This window comes from Ictidomys tridecemlineatus, chromosome 1 (assembly GCF_052094955.1).
Source record: "Ictidomys tridecemlineatus isolate mIctTri1 chromosome 1, mIctTri1.hap1, whole genome shotgun sequence".
NCBI lineage: Eukaryota > Metazoa > Chordata > Mammalia > Rodentia > Sciuridae > Ictidomys > Ictidomys tridecemlineatus.
Genome location: NC_135477.1, coordinates 11,926,111 through 11,953,629, shown reverse-complemented (window position 1 = coordinate 11,953,629; position 27,519 = coordinate 11,926,111). Strand labels below are relative to the sequence as shown.

The following is a 27,519-nucleotide window of genomic DNA, read 5'->3' as shown; positions in this document are numbered from 1 at the left end:
GTCTCTTGCCCGGGTGCTTTTTCTATTGTTGACCGTTAACAAACAGCATATTCTTTCTTCAGTCCTTGTCCCGACAACAAAAAAACATCCGTCTTTGCCCCATGCTCTTATTTCATAACTATGATGCTGACTTTGACATACAGCTTTCATATTAATTTCAAAACAGCCTGTAAGCAAAATCTGTGCACTTTAAATTGGCTCTAATTATAACTGTTCACTGGAACTTTAATTGATCATATACAGAAGCCACACCCTCTAGTATATAAAAGGCAAGTCTGAATTTCACTTTCTCTCTTTCTTCCAAAATTACCACCCTGATCTGCAGTACTTGGGCAGCTAAGATATTCAAAGAGACAGAGGCATTTTTAAGAACATGTGCCAGAGAGGAGATGGGCTTGTGTCTGGTAATTCTCTAACCCCTCGGCAACTTACCGGGATTTTCCTGAGGTCTTCATTGCTTGTCGGATTCATGTGAAAACTAAGTAATAAAACACAAATGTAAATGTTAGAAGTGTACCATGGTCCTAATGGAGGAAACAAAAAGAGAAAATACTTTTTTTTTGTAAGTATTTTTAGTTGTAGGTAGACACAATTTTTGTTTTATTTATTTTATTATGTGGGGCTGAGAATCGAACCCAGTGCCTCACACATGCTAGGCAAGCACTCTACCACTGAGTTACAACCCCAGCCCCCCAAATAGAAAATTCTTAACCAACAATGCCATAAAAACTTCTGAAGTCCTTAGTGAAGTTTAATCCAAGTTTAATCCAAGATGCAGAAGACAGTGTTTACTCAACATTCTTCAAGTATCTATGATTTTACACTCTGCAGGTAAACTCTTCAGTTATTATCAAAACCGAAGAACCATACATCACACATTGAAATACATCATTTCCACACGTCTTTAAGCATAGTGATTTTATTTTACTTGCTTTTATATTACTCTTCTTATGTATATAAACACACTTACCTTTAGCCTTTAACTTTAGCATTATCTGAACTTAAGAATAGAAAAATTGCAGAATAAAAGCATTAAGCACTCTTTGTATAAAATACTAGAAAATTTAACTTTCAAAACATTAATTACCCTATCAATAAGAATGAGTTCTGAGTATAGGAATCATTTCTATCATTAATATGATTTCTAAGCAGCTAGCTTTCAAAACTTAAAACTGAAATGGACCTAAAAACAAAACAGATTTCTTCCATACAGAGAATAAGAAAACATCATAGCTGAAGGCTCTAACCATTTTCATCTTTGAAACATGTCCATTAGGAAGGGGACTACAACCCCAAAGAAGCTCAACTTCAAAGCCATCTGATGAGTAAATATTTCATCAGTACTCTACACATTGAATTTTTGCACAGCACTTAAGAGTATTAGCCTTAGAATCCGCTACAAAGCATTACTGAACTAGAAGCCTTTGCATTCCACACATATTTAAAAAAAAAAGACAACAGTTAAGATATGTATTTTTCCATTATCTGTATATTATCAGCAAAATAACTGGAATCCTCTGAAGATGTAAGAAATTTACTTTAGAACTTCTGATTGTGTGACAGAAATCACAGACATGGATTCCTGTCTGGAAAATAATTTTTAACAACAGACACATATCCCATACTGCAAAATCTGCAAGGCATACATGAGTGCACAACACATCAAGAGAATTTTCCCCATAGCCAAGATTTCATTTGTTATGGCTAAGATCTGTGGCACCTGCTTCCAAGAACTAGTTGCTGACCTTTACTAGGTAGAGCTCCTGGGATAAATGTGGTATTTCAGCAACCCAGGATGACTCAGTAGACCCGTGATTTAAATATCCAGAGTTCATTCATTTCCAGGCTTAGATGGCTGCCACATTTTCTCGTTCCCTATAGCTTACCATGTTTTTTGGTGTTCTGCATGGTCCTGGACTGGTGTTGCTGTACCAGCAAAGCCTCAAACGCCTGACAAAAGAGTCACTGAAAAGAAAACATCGAAAAATCCCCAAAGACAACCTCAAAAGTCCACCTAGGCCTAGAGGGCCATGGGAGCAGCTGCTGACACCTGTGACTTCCAACCTCTCCAATTCTGAATCCCAGCTAGTCAGCAGAAGAGTCCAGGGGGCTAATTCCTCCTTGCCCCATTCTCTCTCCACATTTTCTGAAGGGTCAAGAAACACAATTCTGTTCTGTCCTTCTCCATTTGACTGTGATACTCTCAAGGACAAGGTGATTTACACTCGGGTCTGACAGTGTACCAAGGTGCTCATGAGCAAAGAAATGGTTGGGGGGCCCCCAAAGCCAAGTGGTGTGAATTTAAATCCTGGTTCTGCCCTGTACTTGCCATGTGACTTTATGCAAAATTATTTAAGTTTAATTGTCTGAGTTCCTTCTTCAGTAAACTGGGAATGGCAAAAGAACCTACCACATGAGACTACTGTGAAGATTAAATGATTTAATATGTAAAAACAGTAACTAGTAGGTAGAACATGTTCAATAAGTTAGTAAATAAACATTACATGGCACTTAATCTGGGCCTGACAACATTTTAAGCACTTTATCAAAATCAACTCAGTTAATCTCCATGACCCTTAAGAGTGTCATACAGTACGTATCATCATTTCTTCCATACGTTCATTTTAAAAATAAGGGAGCAAATTGGGTTAGACAATTTGTGAGTTGTCTTAACTGGTGGAGTTGTCTGGCTTTAAAATCTGTCCTTGTAACCACAGCCCTAGTTCCATTCTCTGTAAACAGATCTTCATGGGTGCTGGCTACACTGTAGAAGACCTGGACACTGAGGCCACATGGACTGACCAGACAATAAACCTCACTGTGAGAAAGGCTTGGTCAAGCGAGAGGCAGGGAGACGGCATTGAGGCAGGCCATGCACTCTCATAGCAGTTGATCAAGCCAGGCAGGATTTCAAAGTCCATGAAGCACAGGTTTGGCAGGCTAGAAAGAAAGACACTGCAGACATATGGCACAGCCCAGGGCTGCTAGACAGTGTGTTCACAGTGGGACACTGCAAGAGCAGTTTCAGGGGAAAGTGCCCTGGAGGGCTCTGAGGCCCAAGAGGAGGCTCTCAGACCTGAGCCACTGAGCAAGAGGCAATTTCTTGGTGATGTGAACTTTCTCTCATAAACACTGTTTGAAGTGTCTCGTGTTTGGTGGCACAAGCCATCCCACTGCATCCTCTAGAGTGAACAATGTTATGATGATAAATTTAAATATGCGCCTCAGGAAGAAATCACTGAACTAAGAAACAGAAACTCAGGCATTACATTTGTTGTAATAAGGGATTTTAAGGCAGAGGCATTTAGAACAAAGAGTTTACCAAAATCACCAAATTAATAATATGTAATATCCAATCGCTTTCACTTATGGAACTAAAATGAAACTCAATGACCTCCTTAAAAATGTCTGAAAATTCTTAAGAATAATTAAACTTAAAAGGCACTACTGTGAGGGGAAGAGCACCTGGGGCCCTGAGCCCCAGCCCCTTCCCATTGTACCTGAGCCTGCTAGGGATCTGAGGTCCCCAGCTGAGCACAGAGTAGGCCAGGGAGAGGGCCCGCCCTGAACGGGGCATTGTCTGAAATCCAAAGGCAAAGCCCCTCCCTCGGGTCAGCTTTGTACACACTAACATGTCAAACCCATAAGAACGCTGTCACTCATGGCTGCCTTTTTTGATCTGTCCTTAAGGGGGAAAAAAAGAGTTAACTGAACTGGATTGAATTAGCTTGGTGAAAATAAAATGTCTCTATTTATCGAAGTGTGGCACCAATTTGTGATATCTTTCTCTTTGGACTGCTGTCCTCATGTCAGACAAGATATTGAATAATACAGCCTGACTGCTCAGCTGAGCTGCTGACAGGCCAGAAAGTGGTGTTTCTAATCAGGTACTAAATAAACTTACGACATGCTCATGCGGAAAAAAAGGTATAAATAAACTGAAACTCCAGAATTTAAGAAATTAATTTTAGAAGTCAGAACTGAAGAAGTTTGGAGGCAACAGATTTTAAAATAACTTTTAAACTGATAGAAATATTTCAAACTAATAATTTAAAAAATTTTAAACCAATAAAATGTGCTAAGCTTAATATTCTGAAGAAGTTTTTAGGCAAAAGCTTGATAGTTTTATTTCATGATATTTTTAAATTTTCAAGAATTTTTCCAAATAAACTAATTTTAAACTTTGAAATAATTTTCAAATATTAAATTTCTAAGAATTACTGGTATATCTTCTATACACTTATTAATTTATCTCAAAGTTAAAATTAATAATGAGTAAAGATAGTAGAAGCAAGTTGATGGGAAATTAAAATTGCTCTTCAATTTGTGCTATGGACTAATCTCCCACATATAGGTCAGAAAAATAAACCACCTTTATAAAGTGATAAAACTGATCACTTCAGCAGTGGTAAAGGTTTCTTTTCTTTTTTAAAGAACATACATACATTCTTTTAGAGAAAGAATAACTAAGAAGGGGAAAGACCATTCAGTGAAAAAGTGTGAAGTACTTGTAAAGACAAAAAAAAAATACATAAGGATAAAGATCTATCAAAAATGGTTATAGCATTACTATAAATCAATGCAAGCTGTGTAACTCTCTGGCTCTAGAATTTTAAATCTTTCAATTTGAAGGCATATAACCACACAAAGCTCTCTGGAAGACTTTCAAAATCAACTGTGACTAGAGTTATCACTGTACCTTTCATGTGAGCTTTCCAAACCCCATTACTGCTGAAATTATAAATCAAAGTGCATTCTGGCCTACAGCTTAACCCATTTTGTTTTTAATAAGTGAATTCAAACTATTTGTAAACTCCAGAGGTGTGCCACCTGGTAGGAAGGGGGGAAGGCGGGGATAGTAAGAGGAATAGCTTTCTCAAACACAAGTCAATTCCTTACTGTGTTTGGGAAGTAAATCTAACTTTAAGCTATCAACACCAGTAATTTTCAAAGGCCATCTTCCTATTGATCTTTAGCTGAGTGGGCTCTAGAGACCCAGGGCTTCACTTCAGTGACAAAAGCGGGTGGAGGAGGTGTGTGCTGAGAACTGCAACACCACAGGGACCCTAATGAGTCCAAAAAGAAAAGAGAAATGCTTCATTTATAGCTCATCTCTATTTTGTGATGAAGTACAGAACGACATTAGCTCTAAGTATGATTAGTACTTATGAGGCTGTTTTTATTTCCATTTACAGATGAGGAAATGGGCAGAGAAGTTAAGAAGTTTACCCTAGGTAACATAGTAATTAAGTGTCAGTGTCAAAATTCAAAGAAAGGCATCCCAGCTCCACAGTCCAAGCTCTTTGGTCACATACTTTTCTTCTTGCCTAGAGAGGCTCTAAGTTGTGTGGTCTTACTCTGTTTCTTGGTGGATTTCAAGGAATCAATGCAACTTCCTGAGGATTCTCCCAACCAGAAATGATGATAAGTCTTAGACTCAGTTGTAGAACAATGGCTAAAAAAACAACAGGATTTGAAATAACCCTGCTTATTATTCTGTTTGTCCATCCTGATCCACAATGACCCCACCCCCTCTCCCAAGGAGGCTGATCTTTGGACAGTGCACCACCCAGTTTCCCCCTCTGGCTTCCTTGAAAACTGGAGCACCAAGAGAAGGGGAGATGGGTGTGATATCCCTAGCCATGGTCCATGCCATCACCTCCTCAGTCCCTCCCCATGGCCGCCTCTGTAGCTATTCTGACACCTAAGTATGGCAGCACCTTCTAGGCAGTGCTGGGCTCTGGTGCTACACTAGCCCTTCCTGACATCCTGAACCCTGACCACACCTCTTCACCAAACTCTCTTCAACTATCCATTTTGAATATATCCTTTGTTTCCTGCTAGGATTCAAATGATATAGGATATATATACAATGATATATATATATATATATATATATATACAATGATATATATATACACAATGATATATATATATAACAAATGCCACAAATTATTCACTCAATAATTTAGAATGATTGAAGAAAAAGGATTTTTCTGATTCTCAGAAAGAATCACAATTTAAGTATATGAACTATCTACACTTTCCTTTTCCCTTCAATTTCTGGCTTATGCTCCGTATTTACTTATGAATGACAATTCACTGCTAACCACAAAAAGAAAAAAATAAAAAGGGAAAAGAAAAATTAAAACTTCCTGACTTCACAAGGCTAGAGCACTTTATGCTCAAAATTATTTTTGATTTAGAATTATACTTTTAAGGATTCATTGCTCCTGAAGTGGTATGACTGAAGTGACCTGGATCTGAACAATACCACCTCATAGTTACACTGCCTTACAATTTATAACACATTTCCACAAACAATTTCTCTGGACATGTTTCCAAAGGAACAGTGGTCAATAAAACAGAGTTAAGTAACTCACTGAAAATCTTCTCTGCACTCAAATCCCACCTGCTCAATGCTCACCCTTTCTCCCTCCCTCCAAGGAGAGAACTCTCCCCAACACACTGATATTTACTCACCTCTCACCAGAGCATATTTCTGGCCCAATGCCTCTCAGATAGTCCATGACTAGTCCTTTGCCAATCTCCAAAGCACCCCTCAGAAACCCTTGCTGGCTTTGTGACTTAGTCTCACTCACCCAATGCAATCTACATCACATCCCCAGTTCTCATTGAGGACTCACTGCTTCCTTGGTGAAGGTCACCAAAAACTACCTGCATGAGGACAGTCGCTCGACCCCTCAGCTCCATCTCCTACAATGGCTCTTCCTTCCTCCCTCCAGGGACTCTCTTCTGGCAGCGTAGTTTCCCCTGTATTCCCAGCACTCCTTCTCCTTGTCACCTTCTTCTTTTCACCCTTAACTTCCTAAGGCTGTTTTCAGGCCTTTCCTCTACTTTACCCTTGTGATTCCATTTTCTCCACTATCTTGGCTGCCACCACTGACCAGATGGAGGACTACTAAATCTACTACATCTTGTTAACCACATTCTTTATCCTTTATAATACCATGTTCACAAATGTCTGGCAAAAGCCCCAAATTGGAAATATATATGCACCTCTCTTTCAGATCATCTGTTGGGTTTTCCTCCTCCTTCTGGAACAAGCAGACTTCTGAGCACCCAAAGTAAAGCACTGAGACACCCTGAAGCCCAATCCTCAGTCTGGCCTGCTTTGTAAACCCATTCCCCCTACTCAGCTCTGGACATGATCTCTCATTACCCCCCTGCTACTCATTGGCATAGTTTCCTTTCCATTATAAGACCCAATACCTCTTACCTAGAGCACACAACAGCCTCTTACCAGTCTCGACCCTCCTCATCCAGTCTACCTAGGCAGGCTGACCACTGCCTTCTCATCAAGTCTATCCTACTTACCCAACTATCAAAAAACTTATGGCCTCTAACTTCCTGGAATAATGACATACTTTTTTAGCCTGGTTTTAAAAGCCCTTCCTTCAGACTGTACCAATTCATCTTTGCAGACTGACCGGACAACACTTGATGCCCAGGCACAACCTACTCAACTCTTCAATATTTCAAACAATAAAATTTAAAAGACAGAAATGCCACCATCTATTTCAAAGAATTAAGATTAGCAGAGGGGTAGAAGAAATGAATATGAAAATGTTTCATATGACAAGGTGTGATTCAAACATAAGGTACAAAAGATGGCTTTCTCTGTATCTCCCTTCCCCCTCAGGCTTCCCATCCCTTCTTACTGGACTCTGCTTAAAGGAAGGAACCAGATCTCATTAACCTTTCCATCCCAGTATCTGACAGTGTCCATTGCATGGCAGATGTGTAATAAATGAATGAATACCTTAATACCAGTATTTAATAAAAATCTGCAGAAACTGGGATAAGAGTTGAATAAGTAAATCAATAGTGGGTCAATTCAAATTCAACCAACGAGATGTGAAGTTACTCAAGAGCAGAAGAAACTGTTTTCCTGAAAATATATCCTGAGAATATATTCTATATCTGAGAATATTTTTCAGTTCTTTTAAGATAGAAAGAATTATTCTAATATTTACAATTGCCACTAAAAACTGAAATAAGTTTTCAAATTGGTGGGCTTCCAATAAAATCAATTCAACTAGCCAATTTATCCAGGACGTCAAACAGGTTAGGTATTTAACCACAAGACTGATTAATTTGAGATTCTTCTGGTAAATCCAGTTCTTATTCCATAAAGGTTACATGTTAAAGGAGTCTTTTATATGTTTTTTTAATAATATTCTTTTCAAAGCCTTAAAAAAGTAAAGTGTCCACAGAGAGACTGCACCAGTAACACAATGTTTATTAGCACATTTCCATAATAGAAACGAACACAAGCACATGGAACTTAGAAGACAAGGTGAAACTCAGTGATTTTTTTTCCTTCTTTCTTTTTAAGAAAAAAAGCAAAGAACTCAGGACCAATCAAATTAATGATATTATAGAGTAAAATACATATTATCTCTCCTGGGACTGGGCATGCATATGAAACACTCTGATGACAAAACAGAACTAAGTGTCTATGGGGATTAACAGTAATTTTCTTATTAATATTCTCATAGGATATCTTTTATGAGATCTCAGAGGCAAGACAATTAAAACTTGTGGTCAGTTTCACCAAACAGCACGGACAGCAAATTTGGACCTGGTTGCTTTTCTATACTGAATAGTATGTTATTGAAGAAAGACCAAAAACTGGAGGATTTAAGGATGTCCTTGAAATTAAGAACATGTTTCATCAAGAGTAAAATGTTCACTAAGTTTAATGTACTACTTCCTCCAGGTGAAGAAGAGACAGTAATTATTTCAAGGACAAACAATTCACAAATTTCCAAACTCAATTTCTTTAAATCTAAGCTTCTCAAACCTTTCCCCCTTTAGTACCCTGTACTACATGACAAGACTAAATCCAATAACAAGCAAAACTTTCTTTGCCATCTGAACTTAAACTTAAAAATTCAGATGAATTTTTGCATCATATATCTCTTAATGTAAACAGAACTTTTTGTTACTTGGGGCAGTTTTTTTTGCTTACCCTGTTGCTCTGAGCAGACACTAGCCTGCCATCTGTCACATATACTAGTAATTGTTGTTTTTGTTTTGGTTTCTTGTGATCAAGTCCTTCTGATTTTTGAAGTAAAACGGTGGAATAAGGAAGAAGTGATGAGAACAGGTTCCAGCCTCTTTGGTGGGACTAGAATCAGCACAGTCTCTATCTGTCTATGAGATTAAGACCAACTCAGCAGTCTTCATCTACTTTCCCCTGTGAGGAGAGGGTGAGGAAGCCTGGGCAGAGGAGACTCCTTCATGAGGGTGAGGATGAGGTGACCCTGGGCTTCTCTGGACCAGGTGAAAAAGGCTAGAGTGCCCACAACACCCTTGGCCAAGACAACCCAAGGTGAATCTTTCTGTGTCTAAGAAAAAGCCATGTCCTAGAAAGGAAGCTATGGTGCCTTCTGATCCCAGAGAGGCCTCGATTGCTCTTTAACAACTTGTAGCAAGGGCCTTGGCCAGCAAGCACCCCTGCTCTGCAGAGCCTTCAAGGTGTGTATCCAAAGCAGCCAGACTTCTCAGGGCCCTCCCTGGAGTGAGGGACAGGCTCCTACATATACTTTGTTTTGACAGCAGAGCTGCTGGTGACTTGAGGACTTTTCCATATTCTACATGCCACGCTGAGAAGCCCAGCCTACAAACACATTTATCAATTAAGAGTGTGTTTCAACAGGGCTATGGAATTATATTTTCAATGGAAAAGAATACATTTTTGTATGAAAAATAATACTCTCCAGGTCCCCCAACAAATGAATAATAATCTTATTAGAAATTGTAAGTTATACTACACACACACACACACACACATCTCAGCTTGTTCTAAATGTTTCTTCGTAAAGAAAAAAATACTATTCAAGAACACAGGTCCCCACTAAGTTAAAGGCTGCAGCTTTGATATACTTGAGTAGCTACAGGTTCCTTTGCCATTGTCCCGATCCTGTAAGTGATATAATTGAAATTACTTTTCATGGCAAAAAGATTTTGTTCTCCATCTAAAATGACACTTAAGAATGCAGTCTCACTGGCATCTTTGAATTCATGCGTCTCGGTCCTTTTTAGACACATATCAGGCATGCAACATCAGTGTCCCTGTTGGGAATGTTCATACAAGACAATTTCTTAGTATCATTCAAGTGTGGAGCCACAAACTATTCATACTTTATTTAAAAATTAGGTACAAACTTGAGTATAAGAATTCCTAAGAAGTTCCTTAAGTCCCATCTCCACTATCTTTAATAGTTTTAGGTAGGCTGGGTCCTTGACAGTCCCTCAAAGAACTCATCTTTTCCTTTCCCCAAAAGCCCTTTCTTCTCTCTCCTCACAGATCCATCCTTTTGAGATGCTGCTAATTCTACCTACTCCATAATGCCTAGGCTGTCTAATTCTGTCCACTACCCTCCTGTGACTTCCATTTCTATGAGCACTTACCATGGAACCACCTATTAGCACTAGTAATTACATATTTTGTGACAGACACTCTGCCTTATGCATTCTTTGAATCAAAGAATCAACAGAATTCTTACATGAGAAAGGAAAGTGATACATAACAAAGAGAGGATAAAAATTTTTATCCTTTATATCAAGTTTGAAAGCAAACATCTTTATCTTAGAAAGTCACCTTATACCTACTGTCTCATAGTCCAAAGACACAGACCCAAAGGAGGTGACATTATAAGATCTTACCCATGTCTATAAGTACAAGAGATATTCCACAAAATAACTTAATGACAATATAAGAATATTTAATTTTGGTCATGTATTTTTTGATCAGTAAGGAATAGATTAGGCTGACAGAAAATTAAAAAATATAAATATTACTTCAGATATATTAAAGAACCTGAAATCCAGAGACTGCTCAGGCACTATCATATACTCTTAGTGAAAAGAAAAAAAGGAAGCACTTTCACGTATAAAGAAATAAAAGAGCCCTCCTCCAAATCTTGGTTATAAGAGACACACAAGGCCAGGCACGATGGGATGTGCTTGTGATCCGTAACTTGGAGACTGAGACAGGAGGATTGCGGGTTCAAGGCCAGCCTCCAGCCTCAAAAACTTAGTGAGACCCTGTCTCAAAATAAAAAAAAATTTAAAAAGGGCTGGAGATATAGCTCAGTGGTAAAGCACCCCTGAATTATATTCCTAGTACCAAAAAAAAAAAAAAATACACTAGTCTTGTGTAAATTCCTAAGTCTGCTATGTACCCCTTTCCCAAAGGGGATTCTGAAATGTTCTAAGGAATTTTCAATATTATGCTGCACTTATCCATCTTATTATAAAAGTTTGAACTGCCTTCCTGAAAAATTCTAATATAAGATTTATTTTTAAATTGAGAATATATTATTACTTCGAAAAATTCCACCCAATTCATTGAAAACAATTGATATGTTGATGCTGAGTGAAACGATCATAGCAAAAGCCCCATTTTCAGATACCCTATGTGGCCAGCACCACCCTCAGCACTTCCTGTGCATCCACTAAGACTGTTATCCCATTTTACAGTTCAAAATATGTAGCTGTGAAAAGCTGTAAGGTCATACAGCTATTACAGAGAGTGCCAAACCCAGACCTGACTAGACTCCCTTCAGAACATTCTTTTAACATTGTAAAATCCTTGTAACATTGTAAAATGTTACATTGTAAAATCCTTCACTGGAAGAAGTGAATGAAACATACTTGTGAATCCAAACTTAAAAAATAATGTTTAGCATGATTTTCATTTTTAATAATTTTGGGTAATTAATTTCTTTGAAGATGAAAAATCTTTGAGAAACAAACACTTTGTATGCATCCAATAAACAAAATATGTGATTAACCTGAATAGCCCCATTCCCATACCAGGCTCCATAACAAAGAGTTCATTATACTTAATGTCGAGCTGCTGCAGGGCACTTGCTAATTGGCTCCTTGGTCGCCTACAGTAGCAAACATACTTCCTCAGGAACCTACCAGGCTGAGAATGACAGACATAGATATTGCTCCATAACTCCAACTAGAAAAGAAATCGTGAAATTACTCAGTGGTTAGTAGGTAAAGACATAATAGTGTAGTCACTATTAATAAAATATCCCTTCAAAATGCATCTAACCATTTTTTAATGAGCTTTCTTGATATTTTCTAAAACAGAGGTGTCTACCAACTCATTCCCCAATGCATAAAATCATGTTCAATGGTCAAGACCAAACTCAAAGGTCTCTTCCTCAAAGGTTACTTCTCAACTTCCAGGAGACTGAACTGCTTTTTCCTCCACCTTTCCACAGCAAACTTCACTTTCTTCTGTTCAACACAGTTCATTCTGTATTGATTATGGGTCATTTCTTCCTGTCCTCTCCATTGCTGGTATGGCTAGGATTTAGTGCTCCATAAATACAAACCTCTAGCCCTAGTGCAGCTTTACACACATTTGTTTAGCCATAAACAAAAACTGGCGATTTGAATTGTTTTACTCTAAGAAGGTCGAACTGATTTAAATAATTGCTGATACATATTTAACAGATATTACATATTTATGTATACTTATATAGTAACATTTGTGGGGTTTTGGCAGTACTGGGGATTGAACCCAGGGGTGCTTAATCACTGAACCACATCCCAAGCTCTTCCTTTTTTTTGGAGACAGAGTCTCACTAAATTGCCCAGGCTGACCTCGAACTTGCCATCCTCCTGCCTCTGCCTCCCAAGTCATGGGGATTATCTGTGAACACAGCTATAGTAACATATTTAATACACAAATCAAAGAGGAATAATTCACCCTTAAAAATGTAAGTTCAAAGACACAAATGTCAAATGTCTGGATCCTATTATTCTTAGAAACCAATTAAATATATATAAGGAAAACTTTCTTCATTATCAAATTAACTGCTTCATTTTATATCACCAGAAGCTATTTAAAAAAACCTGGTCACGAGGTAACACTACAACCATAAATTAAATACACAAAAACATTATCTATATTTCTAAAGGTGAAACTTTTGTTATTTAAAAAAAAATTAATTATTGCCAATGTGGTCTCAGTGGCCCAACTGGAATGTTCTAGGCACAGAAGAAGAGGGCATCTATCTGAGGTGGTGCACACAGAAGTAAGAAATATAAATTATTCTCTTAATGAGAAACTACCAGAAGGAGTGCAATAGGCTCAAGATTTGGTAAAGCCAACACCACTGGGAAAAAATGCACAAATACAAAGCTAAAGTGAAAACACTTTACATACGTAAATCCATAAGCAGTTATTGAATTGGCATTCTTGTGTTCAAAAAAAGACAGTTTATTACGGTTTGAAAAACAAACTGTCAAGAACTGCTACTGTTTTGATACTAATTTGCTAGTCTCAACTCAAAACGCATATTCCTGGTCTCTAACAAAGATGTACAATAAGACAGTACCTCATGGGGGGAAAAAATAAAACACCTCAAACCTTTCCATCAATACTAATATCTGATTCAAAGACTATAGACTTGACACTGTTGCGTTAAATATGTTTTTTTCCAAGTGCTGTTTTATAAAATTTAAGACACATCACTGAAATAATTATGATTGCTTCTTCTCCCCTACCACTGCCCCATCCACCCAAAAGTAGAATGGGCAAGTCTTGTCTATTTTAGCCCAGAAATATTTCACAAAGATGTTCCCTTCTTTTCCACTCTCACTGCCAACGGACCTGCACAAACTTAGTTCAATAATCATAGCAGCTTTTTCACTAGTGTCCCTGTCATTCTCCTCCCCCTCCCTGCACCACAAGTACGCCATGCTTGCCAGGCTATCTGAGACATTAGCTCAATCATCATGACCCAATTTAAAAATGTCCACGGTTCCCCAGTATCCATACAAAAATCCAGTCTTTAGCATGAAATTAAGACCTAATATTTACAAACCTTTTCTTCTATAAGTTTAAGAAGCAGGACTGATATCTTAATAGTCTGATTTTTTTATAAGGCAAATACTCAAAAAACAGTTATAATGGAAATATCATTTGATTATCAGAGCTGAAATTCAGAAAAAAATTATCCTGATAAACTGGAGTAGCCAAACTGAGACAAGAAGCCATGGAAAGAACTATAAGATTCACAAGGGGTTTTGGATATTTCACTTTCAGAGTATTAACACTTGTGGGAGGTTTTTGAACCAAAACTCAAGATTTATACCCTAGCAATATAAAATAGCTACAGGAAATAACTATCAAATATTTGCAACTGGGAATACCATCAACTCTCAAACTTAAAGGTATTATGAGAGCCTGACTGGAGGAACCAGAGCTAACAAGTAAAAAATCAAACTGGCACCAGGCATTCTCCCCTCTGGCCTAAATCCTGATCATTTTAATGTCAACAGGGGAGCAAAGTTAGTCTAGAACAGACATGTTAACCTACAGGCCACAGATGAAAAACATATAATAAATGTTTAAAACAAGTGAGAACCATATAATTTGTGTTTCCAATGTATTTTTCTCAATATACATGTTCATTACTGGCAATTAACAAAGAATGTTAATCTATATTAACAAGCTCCCCTGCTTGTTGATTTTATAAGGAAAAAATTCTCTCAAACTACATTGAACCAAAAAGCTCACATATTGATTTACAAAAATTAACACACTGGGGTCACTGGAATATAATCTTAATACTTTCCTATCAGAAACCTCCAGAGGACTTACAGACTCTATCTTGTATTTGATCATATCCTAACAACCTGTTCTCTTTAACTACTGGACTCGCTATGTGTTATCCTGTGTCCAGTGCCTAAGAGCTCGTTAATTACCTAAACTATATCTCCATAGGTCTTGTTAATTACCCGTCTCCTGTCTCAGAGGACCTTGTTAATAACTTGTACAGTCTCTCTAAAGAGGTCCTAACAACACATTAAAATTAAAGATGCTTTTCTTTTAGCACCTGTCAAGTGCTGTAAATTGAGAAATTTTCACATCAGTTTATTAGCCTACAGTAGTTTTTGTGGGTTTTTTGGCTTGTTTTCTTCTCTCACACATAATTTCTCTATATCTCAATCTTCTCAATCTCTCTGCTTAAGAAAAATAACAAAGTTTGTCTTTTTTGTTTTCAATTTTAAGATTATAAATATCAATTTGCATTAGCGAGTTAGTAAAAGGATGGCATGGTTAGTATCTGCAAATTAACCCATTGGGAAATGCACCAATTAATGAGACCTATATAATGAGTATTAGGATGACAAAGGGTAAAAAAGTTTCAAGTAGTCTCTGGGGAATTAAACAGAGAAGTTCTAGTTAGTGTTATGGGAACTAATCACATCATATATTTCATGTTCACGGACACTGCTACATTGGAAACATTCTGCAAATCCCTGGACACTAATGGATTAATGGCTCTAAAAATCATCTCAAGAGTTTGTGCTTTCTGTCTCATAAATGAGGCAAATTTTTGGCTGTGTAAAAGATTTACAGCCTACTATGAATAACAGGCAAATTATCTTTAGACAAATATGAACAAAAAGTAATTATTGCTATTAAAATAAATGTTATGCACAATGAGGTTTATTATGTCAAAGAGTGAGCTTTAAACTCATTCAGGAAAAAAAAATTGTTCGTAGGGGACGTTATAAAAATGAAGTTTTAAAACCTATGAATAGGATCTTTTCTTTAGGATCATTTGTTTACCATTCTTCTTAAAATCAAAATGTAACCTTATACAAGACCATTTTTTTCGTGGACATTTTATACAATTGCATAATAATGGTTACCTGCTAATAGGCCTATTGTGATTTTTTATTTGGGAAAATTAGAAACACACTTAAATATCCATTCTGGAAGCCAATGTTCCTGAGAAAGGTAGGACACAATAATAGATAGGAATTGATGAATTTTAATAGGATAAAAAAGAGAAAGAGGGAAAGAGGTCAATCTGATGTTAAAGGCACTCTGTCATGCAAAATTATAAAATATGAGTGATGAATATGAGTTTTGATCTTAGTATTGCCCTAAATGAATTTTTGGCCTATTCATCAGCTAAGAGGAGGCAGGCTCTTGCATACAACAAATATTACAAATGGAAATACATGCTCTAATAAAATCAATCATATGAGGAATAATATTATAAAACAAACCAGTAAGTTATCCTAGGATAACTAAAAATTTGTTGCCTGGTATTCATAATTGCAGTGAAGCTGAAAGTAATGGAAGTGGAAGGAAGTCACACACCTTTGTGCCCTAAGCAAAATTCTCTGGTAAGAGTCTCTCCCATTCATTGTTTCTCTGATTGGCTGCTCCACTAACCTCAAATTATATGAGCTTATCACAGAGTAGGCTTATATTCTTGACTTTTTCAAAATTTCAAAGTAAGACATAGGTAGCAATTTCTTCTGTATGTTAATAAAATGTCTGAACTAGGTGGTGTTCTGAACTTACTCAGGGAGTCTGGAGCTCCTGAGAAAAGCATATACCACAGTTCCTCTTCAGTTGTCCACAGGTTGCACACCATTCAGCACACTGATACCCTGAATATTAAATAGATATTTCATCTGGTTTTTACTGTCCACTCTAATTTAGGTGCTTTTTACCTATTCAGCCAAATCTCTTACTTCTCTTTGTATCCATTTTAGCCAAGCTGACTTATCAACTCAGTTAGGGTCTGTCTGCCCAGTAAGCAAAGCTAGTGGCGCTAAGTTGTCTTCTGTTCAAATATGAGTTTATTAGCACAACCAATCATCAAAAGAACATATTCAATACTTACAAAAAAGGTGATACAACTTCAATCAGCAAGTTTCAAACTTGACTGACAATCAGCAGGAAGTTTTTAAAATGTTGATTTTTTTATTCCAGTACCCACTCACTATAAAGATTCTAATTCCCTCTAAGGTGAGATCCAACAACCTGTGGTTTTGGAAAAAAGAAATCTCCAAGAAACTGTGATGATCAGCATATAGGACGTGCACTGACCTAGGTGCTGGGGGCCTCTAAGAAAGAAAATTCAGCATGACTCGTAGGAAGTTTCCCCAGCTCAGTGGAGAAGACTTTTAAGAACTGGACACGATAAACATCACATAGCAGTTTCGATTTATGTAATAACAGAAATCGAGAAAACAAAAACACCTGGTTATTATTCAGGAAAATATTAGAGTTCTTAACATTAAGGATAGATGGACTGATGGCACTCAGAGACAGGTTGAGTGTAGCCCACAACTGAGCCCAGGAATGGAGATGGCATGACTTACCAGACCCTCAAGTTAGAGAGGTACGCTAAGGAAATTAACTTACTAAGAACAGAATGAGGAATAGTAAATGTTAGATAGGTAAGAAAAGTCTGAAATACAGTAAGCCCTGAATTCAGAAAGAAGAGTTTGGATTTGGGGTTGGAAACCAGTATTTTTGATCTGGGTTTTCTTAAATAGAACAAAAGGTACTATAGTTTACATACCCTGCTTAGTAGGGTAAATAATGTTAATTTCTATAACAAATATATTAAAAAAATTTCAGCAACTTAATATTCAGAGAATCTTTCTTTCAGTCAAAGTCCAACTTGTTGTTCCTGCCCAGGGCCTTCCACACACATGTGGGGGCCTAGCTGCTCCTATCTCCTGGTTCTGCCCTCCTTAAAGAACCCCTGCATTCAGTTGCTGCTGGGGCAGCAGTCTATACCTGTTAAAGGCCAAATAATAAATATTTGGGCTTCTCAGGCCATATGGTCTCTTACACAACCATCCACTCTACCACGGTAGCACAAAAATAGCCACCCAAAGATGCAGGCGGCTGTGTACCAGCACAACTTTATTTACAAAAACAGGCAGCAAGCCAGACTTTGCCCACAAGCCTCAGCTGCCAGCCCTGGTCTGGACCTGTGGAGGACTGTGTAAGAGGCTTAGAAGTGATATTTATCTTTCCATTAGCTCTTTAATAAGGTAGAACTTAGCCACTCATCCCTACCTAAGAGAAGGGTCTAAGCTATGTCCCAGCTTAAAGAAAAAAAAAATTTTTTGAAAACACCCAACCATTTCCACTTTTCAAATTATTTTTGATAATTTCTCAAAATCAGTGGTTATAAACAAATTATTTAAAAGGTATAAGAATCATACAAGCATATTTGTTTTTAGAAAATGATATTCTGCAGATGCAAAGAAGAGCTGCTTTACAAATTGTGGACAACTATAACAAATTAGTTGATGAGTCAGTTGATAAATGGTAAAGGTAAAACTCACTGATAAGTATGTCGTCAATCTACTTTTGTATCAATAAATAGAGTAGCAGCATTTTTGATACACAAACAACTCAATACCAAATATAAGCTGATAAAACATTTTCCTGAAATTTATAAAAATTCCAACTATTCTCTCAATTACACTGCTGTAGTTCTGCAGATGCCCAGTGTTCCAGCCTCCAAACCTCTCAGTAGAAAGCTGACCTTGTGTCAACCCAGTTCCATTTTCTTCTGGGTACACAATTAAACTATTTCTTAACTGATTGCAGCGGCACTGGGACATGACTGAGCCCTGGCCAAGGGGATGTATGGAGTAGCAATGCAAACCACTACTAGGCCTGAAACACAAAAATGATCCACCTGTGATCCTCCCCTCCCTTTCCCTGCTGCAGTGATCTTGGAGGGCTTGTGATAAATGGTAACACTACAAGAAGAAAGAAACCTGAGAGACTATGTGGTGCTGAATGACTGCATTAAGAGAGCAGCCATGTTTTCCATCCCCACCTCCATGTACTGTTTTGTGACAGAAGTGAGCAACTTTTACTGTGGTGAGCCAGTGATATCTGGAGTTGTTTATTATAGCTAGGGGAACTATTCCAAACACAGAAGCAAAAAAGTATGTTTTGTGATTTCCAATATGATTCCTTCAGGCAGACGTCATTTGCATGAAAAAATAAAAACTCTAACTTCTTAAAAAAAAGTTCCTTAGAAATTTTAAATTTTTTGCATAAAGAAAATTCTCTAGTTTTAATCATAAGTATTATTCACTTAGACAGCTATCGCAGAATTTCTCTGTTCCTGCAATCTCAGATGGACCAATCCCCTCAACAAAAACCAAGTGCAGCTTCACAGCTATACATTCCCCTTCAGCTTTGTTCAGTGTTCTCACAAAGACTAGTCAGAAGGGTCCAGGAGACTGTAAACAGATCTACAGTACTATCGGAAAAATAATGCACAACACGTGTCCTTGTGACTTGAGTGACTTGAGTCTATAGCCTCAAAAGTGACTTGGATATTAACTTGAGAAATTCAAACAGTCCCAAGTAACTGGGGGATGATACTGGGAGGATAAACAAGAATGCTGATGCTGTTATGTAAAGAACACACTATCTTAACAGTATCTGCCCAAATTCAACCCAAAACAAAGCTGCTTCCTAAAAACATGAACTGTATTCCTTCTCTGGGTCAACTTACATTCAACTCTTCTTTTTTACACTATTAACTAGAGCAACCCCTTTATTTAAACGTTTCACATTTACCACAAAGATGGATTATGAGAGAAAATGAGAATCTTCCAGGAATTTATACACTCTGTCCTTTCTGTCCTTATATCTGCCACCTCCTAAATATGAAGAAAAAGGCCTTAAAATTTAAAAAAACCTATTTTTATATATATGCAATCATTTTCTACATACATCATGAAACAGCTTTAATTTTAACAGGAACAGTAATAGTGAAGTAACGCAACCAAAGTCTTCATCTACCAATAGGCCATACGTACTTTTAAAGCTTGTGGCAATCCATGAGTGCAGCCCAAGTCCAGGGCAATTAAATATATATTTACTTTTATAATTATTTTTCAAATGCTAACATAAAATATTATTTTTCTATCATGTCCCATCTTCTTGCTTTTCATTAACTCTAAAATTACTGAAATTACTCCATCTCTAAGTTATCTCTTATCTTGCACAGTTGTTTTCAACAACATTCTGCAAAAAGAAAAGTCAGTAAAAGTGGAGAAAAGCTAATATATGTTTTTTTTACCCCTGTAATGTAGGACTTAGTGAAAGATGTGAAGGATACTACATGAAATACCAATACAAAACATTTTAGAATAGCACTTCAAAACTTTTCAAGAACACATTGACACCAATGATAAAAATTTATTTCTCTGAGGTATAGTCTATAAACAAAACTGAATGATGCTTCTAAAACCACAGCAAATACCCATTTATTGATAAAAGAGAATGAAAGAAATACGCATTTCCCTTCCAAAATTTAAATACATGGCTTTTGATGTGATGGAAGATGCACAAGGGAGGAGGAGAGTAGAGCCTCCAAGGGAGACTGTCTACCCTTGCTGCTTACAGTGGGACAAAGCAAAGAGCTGCGCATGAATAAAACGACTTACAACACAAAAACACAATACAGGTAGGGTATCCCTTACCCAAGATGCCTTTAAGCTTTTTGGATTTGGGAATACTTGCAGACTTTACAGGTTGAATATTCCCAATTGAAAAATCCAAACTCTAATAAACTGTTCCAAAATCCAAAATTCCAAGAGTTCCATCTACTATAAAACCATTAATGCTGAAGTCCACATTTCTTAAGGAAGAGCATTTTGGATTTTAGATTTTCTGACTGGGATGCTCAACCTATATTACTCACCATTTAAGGGTTCCCTATTTGGGCTAGCTTTGTACTATGTACTTCATGAGCTATTTATCCTCACTGAATCATTCACACCTACAAAATTCATTAATTGCATTTAAATATATACAGTTCCAAATTCTAAGGAACAAGAAAAAGTAGCAGTATATATAAAACTGAAAACTCACGAGTTTGAAATTCTAATCTTTATCATAATGATTATTCCTATGATTATACATCTTCATAAAGATCTCTTAGGTATTTACAGTATACATGCGGGTCACTGAATTCCAATGAACATTCACAAAACTATTCCTAAACAATCATTTAGTAAGGATATTTATTAAATCTATCCTGAAATCATCAGAATAGAAACATTAATATTTCAGTACTAATTCTTAAACAACAAACTATGTGCCACTACTGGTTTTCTAAACCTCTCCAGACAGCCCAGGACTTAATCCCTGGAAAATATCTAGGAATACATCTCTGGCTTGCACTCACACCCCTGGATTATTCACTGTCACCATGTCTCATCAAAAGGCATGCTGTTTCTCCAAAGTTTTGGTGAGTTTTGGCTTACATAAGTGAGAGCAGACTAGGGTAGGGAATAAAAATCTTTTATCCTTTCAATCCTTCCAAGATAAAAAGTTCAATTCCAAAGATGTATGCAAAATTACTTGGCTCTATAAGCAATTATAAAAGAGAAAAAAATTCCAAGCAAAATAAAAAGAATTTATTTTATAAATAGCACAACCTTCCCCATTCAAAACTTACCTTGAAGATGGCATTATATTTGAAGCCCTGAATTTTGTTGTAAACGGATTAGTTGAGTCATAATCAAAATAGTCCTGACGATTTTCATTACATGCATTAGGTGACTTCAAGTCACAAGGGCTATCAGATCCCCCACTGTTAAGTTTATCAGATCTTCTGCCATCTTTTTTCCCAGTCACTCTCTCAAATAGGCTAACTTTCTCCCTTTTCTCTCTTTTATTTTCTTTTCTTACTTCAATTGGTTTTGAAAATAAATTCATGCTGCTGTCCCATGATTCACTGCTTTCTTCAAATGGATTTTTCTTCCTTGGCAGTGTTGCGAATTTTTGGGGTAATGAAGCAGTCACATTTGTAAATGGGTCATTTTGTCTTCCAAAAGACGATTCACCTTCACCCACAATGCTGTCAGGTTGGTTCATTTTAGAAGTATCAAAGCTTAATGCTCTTCTGTGTGGAGACTTAAGACTTCCTACAAACAATTTTGTAGTTAGTACATAATCAGTGACACATTACATCATACTATTTGACACATTCTGCTGCTTTTAGAATGAGTGCAATTAGCTATTTAAAGGTATTAACCTTAAAAATAATCAAGGAAAACAATCTTAAAATGGAAAGGTATAACGTTCTGAAGTTAGGCTACTAACAATTAGTGTCTTATTAGACAATTAGTAATTTACTTAGCTCAGAAACCATCACACAAACAAACAATAATGTCAAAACTAGAGGACCCACTGGTATGATAATGCTAGAAATTCTCAAAGTTTGTTTTTGTATTTTGGCTTTTTTTTTCATCATTAGCATTAAATTGACTTTCTTATTTCTGAACATTAAAGTTTTTCCCAAGAATCTTATGATGAAATTGAATGCTCATTTATGCTTCAGGCTTTCAAGGCAGGAGAAACAACAGTAAAAAAAAAAAAAAAGAAGCCAGGGCATGAAGAGCATGAAGAGAGACTAACACTCATTTTATTATCACCTAATAAAATATATAAAAATGCAAACAAACTTTGCTTTCAATGAACTTATCAAGGGTACAGTAGACACTCAATAATTGATAGACGACTAAATCTATAAAATACCACCATGAAATGGCAATTTTAGTTTATCAACTTTAGAAGTTACACTTAAAAACTATAAGAGTAATTAAGACTACTGAGGAAAGACTACATTGGAAAGAAGGTACCACTTACCATTTTCTGGAACGGCTCCAAAGGACTCTATGTGGCGTCCAAGAAGATGTGTGTGACCTGCAGCACCAGACTTCAGTTTCTCAGAAGACATGTGGGACCCCGTTAAATCAGACATTGAATGTGCAGAAGAGAGACGCTGAGGACCCAAAAGAAAAGGCTTTTTTGGTTTGGATTTCATCTGTATTTCACCACTTGAAAATTCAGTACTGGCATCAGGCATGGGAGTACTTGGAATGATTGCAGAAGACGTATCAGAAAATGTCCCATCATTTTTTCTACCTTTCATCTTATCTTTCAATTTTGCAAAAGGAGATCTTGTTTTGTCCTTCATTGATAAGTCAAACATACTTGCTGTCATATTGTTCCTCATAAATTGAATATTGACCTTTATCTCACCCCTGTTTTTGACTCTTTTTCCTTGTTTGGATTCTAACCTAAACCACCTTAAAAAGAAGAAAAAAAAATGTGTTGTAACATGTAATAAAGAAAGGCTATCAGACCTTGGCATATACACACAGTTCTTTAGGTAAAGCTACTGCACACATCAGGGCAACCGAGCACTAGATGAGAACCTGTTAGCCAGAGTGTTTGTGGTTTCACTCATTGTTTCACTTTAAAAAACAGATCATTATTTCTGTAATGTGACATGTACTGAAGGAACAGGTCTTTGTCAAGTGTAAGGATTTTGGATAAGTCTTCTTTCACAATTTGAAAATTACTCATCATCAAAAATTCTTATCAATAATAGTTAATATATTTCCATATGAGATAAGTGTTACCAATGGACAGAGAACATTTTTTAATATTAAAATACACTGAGGCAGAGACTTTGAAAGAATTCACTAATTCAAATTATTTTTGAGTATTATAAAAATAATAAATACACTTTAATAACATTAATATTTTGCCCACCCCAAAATATTATTCATGTCAAAGTATTATAAGAATTTTCTTAACACTTAAAACCACTACATACAGTTTGCTAATCATTAAACTGTGAATGATGTAATTTAGATTCATATAAAATGGATCAAAGTCGTTTCTTAAAGAAAATATACTAAAATGAGTGAAACACAGAAAGAGACAAATAATAAATCCTATAAATTTTTTTGAAAAGTTGAAATATTTCCTATTAGAATCTATTTGCCTCACTATTGCTACTGTATAGTATATTAGAGTATTGTGCTGCCCATTTTTAAATTATGTATAAGAAGCAAAGTTTATTTTGGTGTTGTCTACAATATTTTTATCCATGAGAAATTCTCCAGTTGTTGGTGTCACAACTGGTCATTTTACAGGGCAAACAGCCAGAAAACTGCAGAATCAAGTCTAGAAAAGAGCTCCTATGATGTTTTCACATTACTTAGCAATGAAGCATGATATCCATTCCTGCAGACAAGTTATTTAAATATAGCTTTAATCAAGTGTAACAAATTTTCTTAGCTACAAAAGAACTCTGATCTAATTTTACATTAGTTCTTTCTCTCATTGTTAGCAACAGGATGTACCAAGAGAAGGCTGAATCAAATGGGAGACTAGTTCACAGTCCTTTCCAGGAAAGACAGAAATGACACACGACATCTACACCAGCTACAAGCATGTGGGATTTCCATGTGTATAATGAGTCAAAGTAAATCTGAGGAGAAAATACACCAAAACCCAAAAATGGAAAGTGGGGAAAACAGTCAAAATTCATAGAATTTTAGAAAGAAGTTCAAATAAAATCATCTGTTTTAACATCCTTATTTTATAGGTGAGGGAATTGAGGCACAGAGAATGATACACAATTTCCCAACATCAGAGCAAAGTCAAAAAGAAAAAAAAAATAAAGTTGATGAATAACATCTGCAGGAGAATAGAAGTTCTTCCTTATTTGATGGACCACATGTGTTAATAAGGTTAACCACATGGTGCCACATATTACAGGATGCTGCATTTACCAGGAGATGTGACAGCCCCAAAGGAGGCAATGCAGTTCTTTATTGCTAAAGTGTAAGCTCTTTGAAGGCAGTTTGCCTTGCACTACATAAATATTCAATTTTTCATTTCTAGAATCACATTCTTAAAACTATCAATCCACAATTTTGGACCTAGATAACTTTAAAGAATAAAGCAATCAGTGTCTGAATACAACTATAAATACAGTACATTTTCTATCCCCCCACAAAGAAGAAAATAATCTGCAAAGAACTCCAACAAATATACTAGTTTAAAAAGTGGCAATGACAAGAAGCTTTAGTGGCTTTGTTTTGAAACTGACCTAAAGGGAAAGGCTTCAAGACTCACTCCTGAGATGTTTGTTTCCCCATCAGATAAAAAGATAAAATGAAGACACAGCATTTGAGGTTCACTGAATTAATGCTGGTTTTTTTCGTTCTTTTTTTTTAACCGATAGAGTACTGGGTTTAAACTGTATATGGCCTCTGTTCAATTTTTTAGTGGGCACAGGTCCATGTTCAAAAACCACCACACATGTGGGAACTATTCCCAAGCAATTGGTGCTGTGTGGTCAGAAATGGGACAAGATTGGCAATAAGAGTGCCAGAGGCCAGGACGCAGGTGCACTGCAGAGACCCATGCTAAAGTCCTAAAATCTATGTATGCTAGAATCATACCTAACTCTAGGGACTCAAATTGTTATTACTTTTTACCAGCATTTTTTTAAAAAGTCAACATCACCTTCTATTGTAAAAAATCAATGGATATTACATAATAGCATCAATGATTTTACCATTCTATTATTAAACACTGTATTATATCTTAAATCTCATGCCAGAACCAACCCAGACATCCATTAAAGGTGGAAATACACAAGTACTCTTTATACTGCTAGGATTTGGGCTTGGGCCCTTTTCCCTTCTCCTTAAAAAAAAAAAAAAAAATTTCAAGACATGAAAAAAATACATAAAATAATAGTCTTAACCATCATGTTTCAACACAACTAGAAGACATGATGTAAATACTTGTCTTCAGTGTCAAAAAGTAAAAAGCGTCACACCCAGCAGTTTCATGGGACTTCTAAATCAGCTGGTAGTCTTCATCACTCATACCAGTTTTCCAAAAAGCATTTGGGAATATGCTGACAAGGTTTAGCAATGTGCAGAATATTAAATATCTTTCTTGCAATACACCGGTGGCTGAAATGTGTCTTACTTTGCCACATGTACAGCTGTGCTGGAAAAGGAAGCTATTAAATATATTAAAAATCTAGAATTATTACCAATAAACATACCTCATCAAATACGTGGTCCCCATTTAGCCACAAAGAAAATGTTAAGGGTTTCATAACATATGAAAATTGCTTTGAATGCAATAACATCACAAGCTCTGTTGATAACATTTCAAAGCATTTTCCCCAAAAAAGTTCTAATCAATTTTATATAGACACTACATTATTAGGGCATTGCTCATAGCCAAATTTATTGTAAATGTGACACTGCCAAAGAAAGAAATAAAAGAAGAAGAAACTTTAAAAGGCTATTTCATCCTTAGAACTTTGGGTTCACACTTGGGCCTACTTTAACTTGAAAAATTTATGTTCCAGAGGCCTACAGTACATTATTCCTCAATAAAAGTACTACTTAAGTACAGTAAGAAATCTAAAGTTACAATATACTTAAAAGTTTACATTCAAAACATTTTACACAGTACAGAGTCACCCCAAATTGGCAATTTGAAACAAATTCTTTGGTAATTACTCACTTCTTACTTTAAATTTGATGAAGAACCCTTTGGAGGAAACTGAATACAACTTTTTAATAAAAAAGTATCAAATAGTTTTCTTTTAAGAATCATTGATAAATATTTAACTTTACACTTTGTAAAAACTTTTTCTCCCTTTTAAAATATTCTCATCTCTTCAATTAGATTAAATATTTACCATTTTTCTTCTTGCATTCCTAGTATTTTTAACTCTACTTTTTTACTCAAAGTGTATTAAATCTTAGAAAAAGAACAGATTCAAAATAAAACAAAACACTCTGATCTAGAGAAGTGCAAAGACAGATATGTTCAGAAAAAGTAAGGAGTAGTTGTTTTAAAATATAGTTTCAAACATAAAAAAATTTAACATGAACTTAACAATATCATTATGAAAAAAAGTTTCTCAAAGGGTAAATAAATTAGTTACAACTGAAAGAAACACAAGGGCTGTTTTGGAAGTCTAAGTCGTCTTACAAATTCCACCCAATTTTCTCCCATTAATTCCATTGGTCTTAATTTTCTCTCAGACTAGAAATATTTTAAGAATGGGGTATATATATTTATTTGTTTAAAAAGCATGCTATATTTTCAATTTTAGATATAATTGCTTGTCCTAATTTGTATTGTAATTTTTAAATTGAAATATATCTAAGTCAAGCATGAAAGTCACACTAAAAAGGCCATGTTTTATTGAAGAAGTCATTAAATCACTAAATCACAAGAATTTAATCACTGTCTGTAATCTTATAGCCGTTAATATGATCTAAACACACTAGTTTTGCAGAACTAATTCTGAAGTAATATAATAACAACTCTACTATAATGCAAATTCAGAGGAAAACATTAGTGGGTGCATCATTGAGGTTTGTGTGCACTTTTAAAACTGTGTTTTATCTTTTAATAGCTTCATACCCTATCAAGATGTAATGACCCTAAAAAGTGGCTGGGCTACAATAATAGACAACTGTGTTTATAATGCTCAAATTAAATACCGAGTTTTAAATTTGATAATTCATCTTTCCACAGCCACAGAGTTCAACATACATACATTACATTGGCAGATTTAATTTTCTGATTTTCCATTTCCTGAAAAGTTGTAATGTTTTTTAAAAATCATAAATTACACCTATATCAGTTTTAGTTGGTCAACAATGAGATCCAAGCTTCTTATAAAAAGTAAAATAATGTTAATTTTCTCAAGTCATATTAACATTCTTAAAATCCAATCAAAATATTCAATAATAGATATTTACCTCTAACAGAGAGAATGGGTCATTAATCACTCCATTTAAAAATTGTTTCATTACAAG

General features: G+C 35.9%; 1 protein-coding gene across 2 annotated transcripts in view; it reads right to left on the bottom strand.

The window, feature by feature from the left end:
- Window positions 1–286: 286 nt before the first annotated feature.
- Rab11fip2 (RAB11 family interacting protein 2) overlaps window positions 287–27,519 on the bottom strand; it is a 28,516-nt gene continuing 1,283 nt past the window's right edge. For both annotated transcript variants that reach the window (XM_078042695.1, XM_078042655.1), the window contains exons 2-4: window positions 22,508–22,950; window positions 21,315–21,783; window positions 287–478 (exon numbers count right to left, since the gene is read on the bottom strand). In XM_078042695.1, the coding sequence (XP_077898821.1) occupies window positions 346–478; window positions 21,315–21,783; window positions 22,508–22,877 (972 nt within the window). In that variant the 5' untranslated portion in view covers window positions 22,878–22,950 and the 3' untranslated portion in view covers window positions 287–345. The remainder of the gene's footprint in view (window positions 479–21,314; window positions 21,784–22,507; window positions 22,951–27,519) is intronic.